Below are 18,220 nucleotides of genomic sequence, written 5' to 3' on the forward strand. Positions count from 1 at the left end.
TACCTGTAACTGTAGTTCTCCACCACTGACAGATTTGCCATTTGTATGGCTTAACTATTAACTTTCACCAGTGGTGCTAAGAAACTGTAATCTATGTAAGACACTGTGGGGTTGATTTGCAAAGCCTGCACACCTCATCTGCCCTACTTTGAGGCTTCTGCTGAGGTGAACTGTCCGTTAATTGTATCCTAATAAATGCAATTATTTTCTTAGTACTGATTTGTTCTCATGGAGGATTACCAGCAACAGGGAATAATTCAAGTCTGTAACGTTAAAATTAATAAGTGACCATCACTTTAAAAAAAGTATAATGTCCTAATGTTTTGTATGTTTCCCCCACCTTGTACATCTTTTTTTGCAATTTTGAAGGAAAGCCTAATTTAATAGAGAAAATCTGATATGATGTTGTTACAATGAAACAAGGAACAAATGAACAAAAGCATGCAATACGTGTATTTATTTTGTTGTTCTTATTAATATCACAGCACTAAAAACTAGCAGCGTCATTGTGAGAACAACATAAAATAGAACTTCTGAAACAAAAGTATACTTTTCACATAGCAGTGATAGAAAATATAATAAAACAGGCTGTAAAATGATTATGTTAAGGCCGTCACCTCTTTCTAGAGTGGATTAGTGTACAATAATTTAGGCACTTAAGGACTGAATGTAATTAATAGGAATGCGTACAGTTCAGTTTTGAATTTACAGCAATAAAATGTAATTACATGAATTATGATACAGATATTTTATAGGATAGAGCAGATTTTGCAACAAGGAATATATTATTTTTGAAAGTCAGGAAGAGGCCTGAAAACAGCAGAGAGGAAAATGAAAACCACCATAAGCAGATACATACTTTGAGTTCTTTTCTAGATGGCACTGTAGCTTTAAACTCTAGGGACCTCATTTTAAGTACCCCTGTTTCCTGCCCACTAATTCCAACTCACCCCGAATTACTGATACGTTGAGTTACCGTGGGATTACAAGTGTGACCTTTAGGGGTCCACTTGGAAATAAGCAATTATTAGAAGAAATAGTATTTATATGTTGAGTTCCACCAGTAAATTCTTATTTTCCTATGGAATTTCACCAGCAGAAAGCCTCAGGTAAAAGAACACGGCTCAGGAGTGTTCCCACAGAACTAGTAATTATGATGGTCCCATAATAATTACAGGAGCATTTGTAATCAGGCCTTATGAAGTGACTGCAGACCTCGCACTGTATTGGGACTTTCACGCATAGCCCAATCACTGCAACGGGGATATATTAATGTAAAAGAAGCTTGCATTTCTAGTGCTATATCCGTGTTGATATGAAGTCATTCCCTGTTGTGCAAAAACAAAATGTTCAGCAAACACTTCTGCATACTTTCAAGCCCAACAGTAATGGATAATTTCTCTCCGGTATGCAGCTACCACATGCATTTCTGTGATAAAAGACTAGGGCCAGATATACTAAACACTGGTCTTGATTCGTGACTGGTATTTTTGCGACCAGTGTGGTATTTTGCAGACAAACACATTTACTAAACTTGCCCCTTCCAAATAGTGATTCAGTATGTACCTGCATTTGCAAACTGCGACTCCATAACGTGTTGCTGAATCGCAATTGGATTTAGCGCACACTCAAATTCCATTTAGCGGGTCACAAAGGGTCCAATTTTGCAAACCGGATCCGTCACAACTGCAAAATATCTTAGTACCATCTGGCCCTAGATTCTAAGGATGGATCTGGAACACCGTCTTGAACTACTATATCTCTCAGAGGAGGCTTACTACTCATATCAATCAATGAAATCGGTTGGATTGGATACTCAAGCGCCATACGCCTGGTGAAGTAGTTTACAACGATTGTGAATGTCCCACTCAAAGATGGAGCATGGAATCATCTCTAAATCTGGTTATTTGAACTCCATATAGAATGAACCCAAGGTAGGGGAAGGCACTTCTGCATACTGAACTGCACTGGCAATCAAACTCTTCCGCAGATTTATTCAGTCAAGCCCACCAATGCCTCGCTGACTTCCCAGAGTTTCTTGGCAACAGCATCATCTCGGGCATGGCTCTGCACCTCATTCACTTGGCAGTTGGCAAAGTAGCGCCCACTGAATGGTTCGATTCCCTCCTGCACAGCGCAGTGGATGGACGTCTGTGCTCCGATCTCACAGTCTCGGAAGAAGAGACTACAAAAGGCAACAATTAAAACTTTCAACAACCAGGGTTTCACATGGCGAAATACGTCGGTGTAGACATAACCTGCCAGACAAAAAAAAAAACAGCTGGTAAACAGATTTACAAGGACAAACATGGGTAGAGTGCGTCATCATAGAACAAAAGGTGACTATGGAAAACAAACCTTTATAGAACACATTAGCATTATTTTCAAGGCAGCTATAATTTATTATGAGTATATGCCATTTTAGACGTGCAGCTGACAACCCAAGAGACCTTCTTAATTCGTATTTTCCTATAAAACATGGTTGACTCAACCTAGTCTCCGGTTCTCTTTTTGGTCAAGCACTAGGATTACTCTGCAGCGTCTGTACCAAGGTCTGCTGTAGCAGTTCACCACCATGGCTAAGCGAATGAAACATTTAAATATCACTAAATACGGATATTTGTATTCCATATAGATGGAACCCAAGGTATGGGAAGGTGTTTCTACATTATGTACCGCATTGACAATCTCACTCTCCTCTACATTTATCAAGTCAAGCCCACCTTCTAATATGTACATTTTCCACGGTTAACCCAATTTAGTCTCCAGTGCTCTCTTTGCTCATGAACCAAGATTATGCTGCTGTGTCTGCACCAAAGTTTTTTCCACTATTGCTTTTGCCCCGGCTACTCATGGTGCAGTGTTTTTTTTTCCTCTAGGAATAACTGCCCCTCCTTATTCCAGCGCCTTCCTTTTCAAGCATTACTTTATGGGCACTTGCTGTAGGGCTACATTTCCAGTGAAATATGTTTGCTTACTCTCAGGTCAATTCACGTCCCCCTCCTCCAATGAAGTTTAACCCACTGATGTATTTAAATGTTTCTACCAAATCTCTTTCTTTTGCCTCTCTCCCACACTTAGAATGAAGTCAATCTTATTCCTTATTTAGATGTCTTCTCCAGGCACTTCCATCAGTGTCTTCTTTTGAGCTATGGCCTCCAGATGTGGACTATACTTGATGTGATACCACAAGTGGACAACATTCGTCAGATACATTGCACTATTCCGACAGACTTGGGCTCCAGAAATGGTCAAAATGCTCCAGCCATAATTGGTCTCCACAACTGAACATAATGTACCCCGTCCCCAAGAAGGAACTGGCTAAAGTATTCCAGGTGTGTATCCCCCAGTAATCTCCATAACTGGGCTGGGACTTCAGAACGCGACACAATACTCCAGAACGCAGCAGACTCCGCTTGGGAACTCAGTACTCCAGATGTCGTTCCAATAACGCTGAAAATACCTTACCTAAGAAAGGCTGTATTTTTATGGCACTTAGGCCCATAGTTATACTTTTTTAACGCCGCATTTGCGTCATTTTTTTTAGGCAAAAGCGGCGCAAACTTACAAAGTATAATTGTATTTTGTAAGTTTGCGACGCTTTTGCGTAAAAAAATTACGCAAATGCAGTGCTAAAAAAATATAAATATAGGCCTTAGAGTTTTGTTTAGGTAAAAGGCGGGCAGGAAGCAGACTTCGAATCCCTGTCATGACGTTAGAAACACAAAGCGCCTGGTTTGACAGACAAATGTCAGGTAAACCAATAGATGGAGAAATCCCCGAATGAAAGTCTTCTCAGAGTCCAGTGACTGTCTGAAGAGTCTGCAGTGGTCACGTCAAGACAAAAAAGACAAAATGAGTCAATACCGGACACGGAGACCGTGCTTACCCAAGACGAATTCCCCAACAAGACTGTAGTTTCAACTACTCTCCTTATGCATGAACAAAAGTACACAGAAACATACACATTCCACATATTCTAAAACAAAAAAATATACAAACCACAAAGAAATATACACATTAAACAAAGTGCACACACCAAATACTCACCTTAGGAATACAAACACAGAAATACACAAATTTCACATACACACAGTGCATAACACATACGCAGAAAACGGACACAGGTCGACGGTGCACTATACAAATGAAAGAGCAACAAAAAATAAAAACACAGACCCAAGATATATAATAAAAACACCGGCAGGATCTTCCATCTCACACGCCTGCCTTCTTCAGTGGTGTACGAGAAATACACATAGTACTGCGCATCGTAAACAGACTGTCTTAGGAGGATTCCACCATCCTGAATGCAAAACCCATATACAGCCTATAGTAAGTGCCTCAGATTCCAAGAGTTATGAGACTTTTAGATCTATAAGTCCCATAACTGGGAGACACTCTCAATGTGTTTCTATCACCAGCCTAGGTGCATAAGATAACTCAGAGGAAACGTAAATAGCAAGAGAATTAGGATAGCAGAAATGAAGTCAACCAAATGCAAACCTGAAGTAGGTGTCCCTCCAGCCAGGTGGACATTGACAATTGGTTAGATAGAAGGTCGCCCACGATAGAATCTCATTCTGATTTAAAGAGCACCATGGCACACAGGGCTTTAAAGGGGTCTTGGCCAGCCTATTGTAGAGCATGACAGTGGTAGAATATCTTGGTTTTTCAACAAAGATAACATGGAGCTTGAGGTATAAGATTTTACGTGAACTCTGAATGCTACAGGTAACCTCTTACGCAGCTATGCCTTAAATGGTGGCCAAGGTGTCACAAAATCACTGAAAAACAAAGCAATCACCAATAAGTCACATCAGGCAGAACCGTGCACATGCAAATCACATAGCACAGACATCTATGTCATACTTCAAAGACACACCATGCACCACCTTACAAGCAGCACACACTAAGACAGAACTCTGAACAGAGACCCAAGACACCTTGAATATAAAATGAACTGGTGATTACCGCAGCCAACAATGCTCACTACCATCACATGATTGTCATACAGGTACATTTGCTTGGCTGTGTTGTACCACCCAGAAACCTAAATAAGCAATGTGGTAACACGTAGCAACTCATTAAACGTGACATACCCTATTGACCCCTCACCACCACAAAACTAAATCTAACTCAATGGAAAAAGTTATACTGCAGACTAACAAAAGGCACTGGAACAACTTTTCAATGGCTGATTGTAGGCGGTACAAGTGCTAATTAACAAAAAGAACAGGAAAGGGCATGTTGTGGTCAGAAGTGCAATCCCTTCTCCAAAGTCATCATTCTAGGCTTAGGGTAGAAGTCTGTGCAAACTGGAGGCAGCACTGCAGGGAGTTAATGGCATCTCACAAGGGAAATTCTATTATTTGAGCCAAGAGTTAAGAAGAACTCTTAGAAAGATCCCATCCCCAGTTTCAGGAATAAAAGGGAGGAACCGTTTCAGATGGTTAAACTAAAAAACACACACATTTCCTTCTCCATCTTTCCCAGCTGTTCACCTTCCCGGGTTTGTCACCCCGTGTGAAAGTCTTGTAGCATTCAAGCCTGTTACTACTTCTTGGCACATATGAGAAAATGATCTACAGATTCCCACCACTGAGCTGCCGCCTGTTATGACCCATTCGATGTGCTTCCGCCATAATTCCCCTCGCAAATACATCAGTAACCCTTGTGGGACAGATTACATTTCCTAGCCTTCCTCTATAGCCATCTCATTGTTGGTCTCTCCTCCTGTGCTAATTCCTCTTGGAGTTAAGGTTATTTTAACCATTTCCTCGTCTCCATCTACCATTTCTTGCTTTTTAAATGTGACAGGCCTAACACGTTTTAATTATTTTGTATTAATTAGATGTTGCTTAAATAACGTCCTGCTTCCCTAATCTTTTCTGCTCTTTCTTTTTTTTATACTTGTAAGTGTTTCATATTATTTTGAGTTTCATCTTTCATAGTATTTGTTTAACTGAACTATCTCACTGATACTAATCCTTACTTTTGAAATCATGTAATGTGGTTATTCATTTGATTGTATTCCTAAATGTCATTTATTAGATGTTTATCTTCACACTTTCCCGTATATCCCTATTTTTTCAAATGTATTTGTTTACAATTGGAATTTATTTTATAATGCTAAATTCTATTTTTATGGTCATTGTTTTGCAAGATATAATGGCAGCACTGCATAAAAGACCTTTTTTGCATTGTTTTACGAGTACCAGCCTAATCTAATAATAGCTTGATAATAATTATTTTAGTGTGCATACGATGTAGTTCAAATAATTTTATAGGATTTACATTATTTCTAGTAAATACTAGCACTAGTTACATATATTATAGTGTATTAGTATGTATCAGATACTCACCCACAACGAAATGGTGAATAAACAGATGGTTATCAATGAGATGGCAAGCAATGAACACAAATCAAAAAACTGTAAAGTTCCAAAGACACTCCAAATTGCTCCTTCTATTCCTTCTTCTCTAATGCTTGATGCAGTTTGAGTGCAACAGAGGGTGAGCCCAATTGGTCTTTTAAAACAACATGAAAACGCTGGCCCCCTCTTGATAAGTGTTTATCTCTGTTTGTAGTAATTTAGGTGTGCCACAAAAACAGTCTCCAGTCAACAGATCTTCACAAATTATTCTCTCATGTTCCTTCAGTGAATCATTCATAAGTGTAGTATGTCAAAATACTTTTTTATTCCACAGCGTCACTGCACAACATTATCCTTTGTTCTTAATTCCAAATAAGACTATTTTAGACACATCTCATCACAGCTCATGGAACCTCCAAAGTGAAGACTGCATGTTGCCCCACTAAGCTGCTGCAGCAGACTATCCTCCAGGCATTTTACCGAGCTCTTCCCAGTAGCCACCAGAGCTCCTGCAGGGACCTAAAAAAGCTGCAGCAGGATCAACACTGAGCTACTTCAGGTATACAACTGGTGTCCTAGAAATACCTCACAGCTCAACTAGCATCACTGCACCTTCTTCCATAATAATAAGTTACTCACCTTTGGTAACACTCTATCTGGTAGAGACTAACTGCAGATTCCTCACCTTTAAATACTTTGCCTGGTGTCAGATTGGATGCGGAAAATTCTTAGCAATACTCTTGAGAGCTGGCACCGAATGCTCCGCATTGACATTGATCTGCACCAGTTGTGACATGAGTGGGACAATATTGGAGCTGCTCATGCATCCTTACATCAGTGACTTTCTATAACCCTCTGCCCTTGCAGTCACAGTAGCATACAAATTGGAAGAGACAAGTGTGCAGGTCACTTGTGGTCTTTTTATGTGAACAGAATAGTTAATGCAACAGGAGGACCTGTGAGGAATATGCAGTTAAATTAAGTCTATCAGCAAGAGCATTATGAAGGTAAGTAACTTATTCTTCTGAAAAGACACTTCTAACTGCAAACTTCTCATTGGTGTCACACAAATTGCCCTTCTTGGCAGACCTGGCTTTCTAGACTATAGTGTCTCATGAACATACATAGTGACATCCATGTGGCAAGCCCGACAAATGTCTAGACAAGGCACAACACAGTCTAATGCAGTGATGACAGCCTTGGCGCCAAGAGAATGAGCTTGTAAGCCCTCAGGGGGCTGCTTTATGGCGTAGCAGATCTAAAAGCAAAGTATGATCCAGGATGACAGGGTCCTTTTTTGCACAGCCTTGCCTTTCTTTGCTCAAATGAAACCGATAAAGAGCTGATCATCCAGGCAGTGGCCTGTGGTATGATCAATATAGAAGCTGAGGGCTCTTTTCAATCCAGTCGGTGAAGCCTCTTCTCCTCAGAGGCATGAGGCAGAGCAAAGAAAGCCGGACAGGTGATATTCTGACCAACATGAAACAGGGTCACCACCTTCAGAAGAAAGGCAGCTCGAATCTGGATGTCCAACTTGTCCCGTAAGAACATGGTATAAGGTGGTTTAACAGAAAAGGCTTGTAACTTGCAGACCCGTTGCGCAGATGTTATAGTGCCACAAAAGACCATCTTGAGGCAAAGCAGTTTGAAAGAAAAACTGTGGACAGGCTCAAGAGGCGTACACATGAGGAATGGGAGGGCCAAATTTAAGTCCCATTGGGGCATAACTGAAAAACTAGAAGGAGGCAACGTATGTTGTAACCTTTTCAGGAAATGCATCACAACAGGTGATTTAAATAACGGCGGCTGGTCCAACAAACCATAAAAAGGCCAAAAGATCCAACCGGTACCTTTTAACAGTACCTAGAGCAAAGCCAAGAACAACACAAAAAATCAGAACTTTGAACAGCTTGGCACGGAGTGGGTTGATCGGTTGAGCAGTGCACCAGGCCACAAATGTATCTCAATGCTGATGAAGCCTTTTTTCCTCAGAGGCATGAGGCAGAGCAAAGAAAGCCGGCAGGTGATTTTCTGACCAACATGAAACAGGGTCACCACCTTCAGAAAAAAGGCAGCTCGAGTCTGGAGGTCCAACTTGTCCCGTAAGAACATGGTATAAGGTGGTTTAACAGAAAAGGCTTGTAACTTGCAGACCCGTTGCGCAGATGTTATAGTGCCACAAAAGACCATCTTGTGGCAAAGCAGTTTGAAAGAACAACTGTGTACAGGCTCAAGAGGCATACACACGAGGAATGGGAGGGCCCAATGTAAGTCCCATTGGGGCATAACTAAAAACTAGAAGGAGGCAACGTATGTTGTAACCTTTTGAGGAAATGCATCACAACAGGTGATTTAAATAATGACAGCTGGTCCAACAAACCATAAAAAGGCCAACAGATCCGACAGGTACCTTTTAACAGTACCCAAAGCAAAGCCAAGAACAACACAAAAATTCAGAACAGCGTGGCACGGAGTGGGTCGATCGGTTGAGCAGTGCACCAGGCCACAAATGTATCTCAATGGCAGGCATATCCATATTTGGTTGAAGGACACCTGGCTGCCAAGATTATAGCTATGACTTCGGGAGGACGGTTGAATACACTCAACTGTCACCGCTCAAGTAATGGAGATGTAGGTTGCACAGGTTTGGACCAGGACCCTGCCCTACTGCTGTGATAGGAGATCCACCAGAAGGGCAAGCCTGAGTTTGGGATAAAATACTCTATGTGCCCAATTCAGAGCCAATAGGATAACTTGGGCCTGGTCAGTCTTGATCTTCTTCAAAACACAGGGCAAGAGGTGTTAGATGTAGAGGCATATAGGGTCTTTATTTCCACTCTACGCGGAATGCATTTCAGGGCAAGAGATACTTTGGACACCCTAACATGCATAAGTGCTGACTTTGTGTATTCTCAGCAGTGGTGAAAAGATCATACAAGGGTTCATTTCATTGACTGAAAAGACCCTGCACCACCTTGGGTGTAACTACCATTCGTGATCCCCAAGGTGTCAACTACTTAGTTTATCTGCTCTGGTGTTCACGAAACACACTAGGATATGTGTCACCAGAAAAATTCCCTGGTGCTCCAGCCAGGCCCAGAGACCAAAACCTTCTGGCACAGGGTCCACAAACCCACACTGCCCTACTTGTTTCAGTACAACATGTTAATGGTGTTGTCATGAGCACCTGCCTCGCTTTAATGGAAGTCAGGAAGGCTTTCAGTGCCAAGCAAATGGTTCCCAGGCTCCAGACATCTGATGTGGGCCACTCCTGGAGATCAGACGCTCATCTCCACCTCTCCCAGATGGCCTCCCCGACCCCATAGTGATGCATTGGTCACCGCTGTGAGCTCTGAGTGGGACAAAGACAGGGGTCTGCCTCTGACCCAACCACACTCCCCCAGCAACCACTGCAGATCTTTGACAGTCTCCTCTGAAATCTGGAACGGATCACATAAATCCCCTTGACACTCTGCCCACAGGGACTCCAGATCCCACTGCAGAGCCTGCATATATCACCTGGCATGCTTGACCAGCAGGATGGAGAAGGCCATCAGGCCCAGCCGCATCAGTCATCCTCACTAAGATCCAGGACAGAGGGTGAAACACCGGGATTGTAGTCTGAATGTCCTGGACTCTACGCTCCCGGGGATACGCGTGAACATGCACTGTATCCAGAATGGCTCAGATAAAGGAAAGCATTTGCGACCAAGTCAGATATGACTTTGACACGTTGATCATGAACCCCAATGGTGTTAGTTCGTTCGCCAAGTTCTCAAGGCAGTTAACGTCTGTCTGGCACTAATCTGCCTTCAGTAACCAGTCGTTGAGGTAGAGGAATACTTGAAACTCTGACCTCTGAAGATGTGCTGCAACCATGCCATCACTTTTGTGACCAGCTGAGGGGTTCCAAGTAAGGACAAAGAAGAGCAAAGTGCACCGAAAATGTTTGTGGCCTACCGAGAACAGCAGGTAATGCCTATAGGTTTGGAGGGTGGGGATGTGGAAATATCCATCCTGCAGGTCCAACACTTTCATCCAGTCTTCAGCCTTGAGAGCAGATAAGACCAGAGCTATAGATGAGCATCTTTTTCTTGTCTTTTCTCAGGAAGGCATTGAAAGGGTAAAGAAACAAAATAGGATAGAGATCCCAGTCCTTTTTCAGCACCACGAGGTAGAAGAAATAACAACCATGACTGAGATCTGGTGCTGGGACACTCGCTATGGCTCCTTTGGCCAAAAAGTGTGCACTTCCTTTCACAAGTGAGGGTGATGGCCCTCAGTCACCTGTTCTGAGGATGGTGGAAGGTGCATTGGGTGTTCGAGAAATAGTGTAACCTAACCCTGCTGAACAATTTGCAGGACCCACCTGTCAGAAGTTATCCACTACCACCCTGGCAGAAAATGTCAGATCTTGCCTCCAACAGGGTGGCTTTGTGTCATCAAGGACACATTAAAGAGGATTGAAGGGGGTTACAGCTGGGGCTGTGGAAGACCAGGCGGCTTTCTGCTCCTGGTTCCCTCTCCAAGTGGTACCACAACCATGGCTACGAAAGGGATGGGGCAACTGTTGCAACTATTGGGGGTATTGGAATCCCTTACGAAAGCCACCAAGAGGGTGAAACAGCTGGAGTGCAGGAGCAGAAAGGGCCAAGGAGTAAGCTGGGGTCCTGCTATCTGTGAAGCGCTCAAGAGCCGAACACCCTTTATCACCAAATAATCAGGAACCAAGGAACTGCATATCCATAGGAGTAGCCTGAACGCTCCCCGAAAAGCAGGAGGACCACATCCATGCAGCTGTGCACCAGGTGCCGTCTGCGTATGGTCAGGGAACCTCTTCTCTGGCATCATAGGCCCCACTGTCTGAGTGTGCCAAACAGTTTATGAAAAACCTGAGCCCTACAATATGATAGAGGAACTGTGTTTGAGTCAGAAGGATGGTAGAGGGCTTGCAGCTCAGAGAGAGGAGTGTGCATCCTTTGTGGATGTTGGGGCGGCACCATCTCGACCCCGGACAGCACTAAGGGTTGGCTGTCTTTGTCTGGAGTTAATGGCGCCCGCATCAGTGGAGCACGTTCCGTGTTGGTCCAGGGTGCCAGAGAGGGAACTGGGACCAAAGTCGGTCCTGAGTGACTCCAGAGGGCCCAGCTTGCGTTGTGGGTAGACCCGTTGGCCAAAGCCTAGATGGGGTGCCTCTCGGCTCCTTGGGGCCCCCAGCTGCCTTAGAAGAAGCTGGTAATGCACCAAAAAAGAGCAACATGGCATTGCATAATTTCTCAATGGGCCCAAATATTCCAGTTACTGTGGGTTGGAATCAATTACGAAGTGAATTGACTTCGTAGGCCAGAACGAGTCTAATAAATTGCCGTGATGAGGTGTTGTATAGTTGGATGGATGACATCTGGGACAGCTGTCAAGCTTTCTGCCACTCTGTCCCACAATGCATGTGAGTATGTGCCCAGGAAGCAAAATGTATTGACAGACCTAAGCGCAAGGCTGGCAGAAGAAAACATTCATCTGGTGAATGTCTCCATTTGCTTTGATTCCCTGTCAGGTGGTGCTGTTGGGAATGCTTTCAGGTTCAGATGACTTGTGAATGCCTGGATGCACCAAGTTCTCTACAGTAGGATATTGGAGAGGAAAATCTGGATACTGGGAGCAGGCCTGTGCCTCCCTTCTACTTGCCTGTTGACTAGCAGGCAAAATCCTGGCTTTGCCCAGGTGCCCACCAAGATATCTGTGAGGGTTTCGTTAAAGGGAAAAAGAAAATCTTCATTTGTTTGCCCAGGGTTAAATACCTCTGTCAAGACATTTGTTTTCACATCTGCAGCAGGCAGGGTGAGGTCCAACACTTCTGCCGGTCTCCTCAGGACTGTTGCAAAGGAGGCTGCCTCCACTGTCACCATAGTTTGGTTCAGGGAGGGGAACCAATGTCTAGTGACGTGTCCAGCTCAGTGGCATCCTGAAAGTCCAGGAAAAGGTTCTCTACATCATAAGAGGGTACCATCATGGGCAAATTTCTGTAGAGTTTCTGGATTCAAGTAGGAGTAAAGGAAATCAGGCATAGACCTCACTGGAGCATGATTTTGAGCTTTAGAGACCGGTAAAGCTGGCGTTGATACCTTGGGGTGTGCCACTGGCTGCAATGAAGGAGGTATCAGGAATGGTGCCATTACTAGAATTGGTGGGGCCGGCCTCAAAGCGATGTAGAGAAGCGCAGTCTGTGTTGCGAATGGATTTGCCGGCGGTGACCTGACTGGAGGCCACCTCCGATCCTTAGGGCTCAAAGGCACTCCATAGGTGGGGCACAAGAAATTCTATCCAGGGCTTGTTTAAACTAAAGACGTTGTTGAGGTATCGCCCAGGGAAGTTGGTGTGCAACAGGACAAGCGTTAGAATTGGGTTCAGATCAGGGGACCAGCCATGTGGGCTAGAGGTGCTCTGGGCATCACACAACACCGAGTGGTGGGACTGGCAGGACAATACAGAACCATGTTTTGATCTTTTCTTTAAGACTTATCTGAACTGTGTGTCGATGATGATTGGCTGAGAGACTAGCCTCAGGAGGGAGAGCATTTCCAAACTCTGAACTTCCTCTGAGACAAGGCCTTCCTTGACTTCCTCCAAAGATTTGGTATTGTGAGTTTCCCTTTGCAGTTGCGAATGGCATTTTTGTTCATACTACTGCAGTGGTGGCAAGATGGGGAATCGTGTCTGGGACTTGGGCACCATGGACAGACAGACATGGGTGTCTGTCACATGTTTGTGGAGGGGACATGATGCACCAGAAGAAATTTTGAGGGAAAGAATTCTCGGTCAACGCTGATAGGATTCGTAAACTTCCAGATCCACGTTGGAAGGTGCGTAAAGAAAGGAAATTATCCCAGCACGCGGAGAGGGAGCAGATGTAGTGGCCCCAAAGTCACATATAAGGTGGGATGGACGAGACATGGAGCCACAAGATCCACCTATTAACAGACAAGGGAATTGCTATTGAAAGTTTCCAGATCCAGTCTGGCATCTGGCAAATTCATCAGGTGAGGAATCTGCAGTTAGAAGTTTCAAGCATACTAATCTGACCTTTCATTCATTTTAACTTTAATGAGATAACTGGTGGCATATGAATAAGAAGCGAGCCGAAATGTGGTATTTAAAAATAGTAGGATAAGCGGGTCATAGGTCATAAATATTAAAAAATATATATATTAAAGATGTGGGAAGCCGACATGGGACTGAATATTTTAAGGACCCTGGAGAGGATATGCAGAATAAGAACCCTGAGTGCAAGATTAAGATTGTTTATAATTAAATCACCTGGACCTGCCAATTTTTAGGAGAATAGTTAAAGATGTCTGTGAGCAGAAGGCCATGTAACAGAACACTGAAATGGGCTGACCAGACTAGAACTTGTTCATACTAAACTTTGTGGCTTTGACAGATGGACGAGGAGGCAGAAGTCAATCTAATCAAAGAGGGTTAGGTACAACAAGGGTTCTGTGGACACACCCTACAAAGAACTGGCTATCTAGGCTGATGACTATCAGGAATCAAAATTTGTCGAGTTTCTGCTTAGCTGTCAGAATAACCCCAGTCCTTATTGTGTTATCTTTAGACATTAAGAAATCAGTCAGGTCTTAGATCAACTTAATCGGGGATTCTGATCTGCTGGAAGAAGTTTGGCTGCTTAGTGCTTTTCTAGTACCATTATATCAAGATGTTTGCTATTCCATGGTAAAAGCGTGTTTTAGAATGACAGTTGGGCTCTATATGCAAGATTAACAATATTTAATTTTTTTAAATTTTGTAACATATTATTAGGTGCAAGATGCAATATTAACAATATTACATTTTGCAACACATTATTAGGTAGATAATTCTCAGTTTTTAGGTGGAATACTGCCCCTTCATTTGGAGCACATCAACGACATAAACAGTAGTCTAATCTGCTCACCTCAATTGACTTTTTCTAGAAAATAATACAAGTGTAGTATAAGCCAAAATGCCATTCAGGCCCAGCCAGAAGAGCAACAGAGCTTTTAACAAAGTTTTTGAGCAAAGTATTAGTAACTACCATCTACAATGAGTTGAAATACATTTTACCATTACAGGCACAGCATTACATCTTTGGACTGGTGAAATACCATCCAAGCCAATGTGAAAAAAAGCAAAAGCAGCTCCTGGCAATTGTGTTTCACTCCTTTTACTTGTACAGGTTCAAACCAAGCCCATTCAATGACTATTCACCACGTAAAGATCACATGTATACACTATGCCTGGAACTTTTCAGTAGTGAGTTCAAGGACTGATTTCTTCCTTGCACCACCCCTTCTTCCATTCTCCTCACAGAGTTCTTTTTTGTGTTTGTGTCGGACTACTGTGCTCCCTGCCCTGTTCTCGGCCACTGTGGACTCGGGTAGCACAGCCATAGAAGCAGGTTGCAAAATTGGAGATGGAATTTGATCTACAACTAATTTCCATGGAGCTGCTTGCTTCATTTTCTGGTGATGTGCACCCTTCAAATCCAATATTTTTTTGATTTTTCTGAAGGTTGCTTCCTTTCACATACTTAGCTCCATGTATTTTTTCATAAACAGCGACGCCTCTTTTAGCCATTTCGGTTGTGTAACAGTGAAACATTCCAATGGTATTCTGTAATTTGGAATGTAGTAAATATGTTCAATTCTAGCAAATGATATGTGTAACTTTATATTATAATAATTTGGTCAGTTGTGCCAAGTAATAAGCAATGTTGTCCCTACATTTGCAAACGCTTCCAAGTGGATGTGTCTAAGTATGCAGGGGATGTGGTCTGATGTACCAGAAAATATGTACACTTGTGCCTCGGAGGCAATGACTTCTGGTCATGTAATTTGTTGACTACACTTAGACAGGGGCTGATGTTACAGGGGCTTCATTATCCAGTTGGATGGACACCTCTAAATGGCATAACACCTTGCCATTCTGCTGACTTTTTGGAACAAAAAATCATGCACTTCACCATTGTTGTGTATTGTACTTAGAACATAAGAGGCAGTCTAAGAAACTCTTATTGTCTAACCTGAGACTCACAAAATGTAGATTAGTTTATGTTTTATACAGAGTGTTAGAAATGGGGTCTCTGGTTGACAGTCAGTTTGCACTCTGTCCAAGCAGGGAACCTCACTCTTTTCAGGGTAAGGGAGATACAAACATAGGACAACCCCTGCTTACCCCCTTGGTAGTTTGGCACAAGCAGTTAGGCTTATCTCAGAGGCAATATGTTAAGTACTTTTACAAACACACACAGCAACACAAACACCACAAAACCACTCAACACCGGTTTAGAATAATAGCCAATACTTATCTGAGTAAAACAAGACCAAAGCTACAAAAATCTAACATACACAAGCAAAGGTATGAATTTTCAAAGAATAAACTTCAATACAGCACTTAGAAACATAAATACTTCAATTTGGTGTTATCACGGCGTCGTGACGGAGTCGTTCCAACCAATCTGACGCCAATGGCGCCGGTCACGGAGTTGCACGGACCCCCAGGTACAGTACCTTTGATAATGAAGAAAGAAACCGGTGCACGGAGTCGGAGAGGTGAGGCATCCCTGTACCTGGTACGGCGTCAGTTACTTACTGCGGAGCAGGAGAGGTGATGCGGCCTCGTGCGAATTGTTGCTTCCTCATGCTCTGGCAGAGTCAATGAATATGGCGGGTTAAGACGCAGTGGGCAACCTCTTGGGCTGCCCTAATGCCACGGGGCTGCAGGCGCTGCAGTGGAATCGGGTGTCATGGACATCAGTGTCACAGTACTTGGGACTCACAAAGTCGTGGGACATCAGTATGGCTGCAGCGGCGTCAGGTCTGTGGAGTCAGTCTCGGTCATTGCACTTCTGCGGGACCACAGCTTCAGGTGCAGGCAGTGTCGCAGCAGTCAGACAGTGGCATTGGTCCTGGAGTCATCCGGAGTCAGAATACTTTATTCTTCTTGTTTTTAGACCAGCTTTTACTGCCAGGGGCCCAGAGACTGGAATAGGCACCACCTGGCAAGTTAGGATCCACAGCAAGTGAACCCAGTGACTGGTATGTGAAGTCTTTGGTGTCGCTGTGACTTCTTAACAGGAGCCAAGCTCAGTCCAAACCCTTGGAGAATCTTCACAAGCAGGATTTCAGAAAGCAAAGCCCAGTCCTTTCCCTCCTAGGCAGAAGCAGCAGCAGGCCAGCACAGCAAATCAACAGGCAGAGTAGCAGGTCCTCCTCAAGCATTAAGCTCTTCTCTTTGGCAGAGGTTCCTCTTGATCCAGAAGAAATTTAAAAGTCTGGGGTTTGGGGTCCACTACTTATACTCATTTATGCCTTTGAAGTAGGCAATCTTCAAAGGAAAGCCTATGTTGTTCCAAAGATCCTGCCTTGCCCAGGCCTTGCTCCAGACACACTCCAGGGGTTGGAGACTGCTTTGTGGTAGGACAGGCACAGCCCTTTCAGGTGGAGATGTCAGCTCCTCCGCCCCCCTCTAGCCCAGGAAGACCCATCAGGATATGCAGGACACACCTCAGCCCCCTGTTTTTCAATTTCTAGAGGGAAATCACAAACAGCTCAACTGTCAGTCTGACCCAGACGTGAATTACACAGGCAGGCAGAGGCACAGAATGGTTAAGCAAGAAAATGCCCGATGTAGGTACAAAGCAAATTGCAACTCGCAATTTGCTATGCAGAACGGTGTCTCAGACATTAATATTAATGAGGTGGGTCGCAAATTGCGGCCCCATAGCGACTCAGGGCACTCACTGACATGGAGGCCTGCTGTAGTCAGCAGACCTCCATGTACGTGACTGCTTGTAAATAAAGCAGTTTTTTTTTTTTTAAAGTGTAGCCCGTTTTCCTTAAAGGAAAACGAGCTGCACTTAAAAAAAAATCCGAAACCTTTTGTTTCTGAATTTTTTCAGGACAGGTAGTGGTCCCTTGGACCACTACCTGCCCTGAAAAAATATTTTGGGGTCCATTCACAAAGGGGAAGGGGTCGCCTTCCAATTTGCGAGTGGGTTACCATCCACTTCAAGTGGATGGTAACTGCGACTCCATTTGTGACCGCAGACGCGGTCGCAAATGGAATTGCATACCACTGCAAGTCGCAAATAGGAAGGGAACACCCCTTCCTATTTGCGAGTCGGAAATGCATTTTGCGAGTCGGTCCCGACTCGCAAAATGCATTTCTGCATAGGAATCTCCGGTTTGCGACTCGCAAACGGCAATTTTTGCCGTTTGCGAGTCGCAAACTGGTTTCTACATCTGGCCCTTAATTTCTAACTGAAAAATGTAACACTTCCAAATGCATCACTTTAAAACTGAGGGCCTGATTACGATCTTGGCGGAGAGGATTACTCCGTCCCAAACATGACAGATATCCCTCATGCCGTATTACAAGTTTTATAATACCTTATGGAGCTTGCAATACAACGGACGGGCTATCCGTCACATTTTGGACGGCGTTATCCCCTCCGCCAAGGTCATAATCAGGCCCTGAGTGTGTTACGCTGATATGGATTACCTGCAATATTACTGTGAATAGCGCCACTTTGTGTTTTCCCATCATCCAAATAGGCCAAAAATTATAACACACATCAGCACATCTTAAATTATCACATTTCCACCAACTGTGACACTAAACAAATATAATCTCAGAGGTTAAACATATTGCCTTAACCAGTTATACCTCAAATCCTTAACCTTTTATCCCATACATTAAACCTATTCACTGTACCCCAAATGTCGTAACCTCAACCTGTATAGCCCTATACCCTAAATCCTTACTTCTGTACCCTTAATCCAATACCATAAATTATATAATACTAC

General features: G+C 43.6%; 1 protein-coding gene across 1 annotated transcript in view; it reads right to left on the reverse strand.

Annotated features, from left to right (window-relative positions):
* Positions 1-428: 428 nt before the first annotated feature.
* The window catches only part of LOC138285814 (dehydrogenase/reductase SDR family member 13-like), a 190,764-nt gene continuing 172,972 nt past the window's right edge, over positions 429-18,220 (reverse strand). The window contains exon 5 of the mRNA XM_069226212.1: positions 429-2,258. Coding sequence (XP_069082313.1) covers positions 1,993-2,258 — 266 coding nt within the window. The 3' untranslated portion in view covers positions 429-1,992. The remainder of the gene's footprint in view (positions 2,259-18,220) is intronic.

The sequence above is a fragment of the Pleurodeles waltl genome, chromosome 3_1 (assembly GCF_031143425.1).
Source record: "Pleurodeles waltl isolate 20211129_DDA chromosome 3_1, aPleWal1.hap1.20221129, whole genome shotgun sequence".
Taxonomy (NCBI): Eukaryota; Metazoa; Chordata; class Amphibia; order Caudata; family Salamandridae; genus Pleurodeles; species Pleurodeles waltl.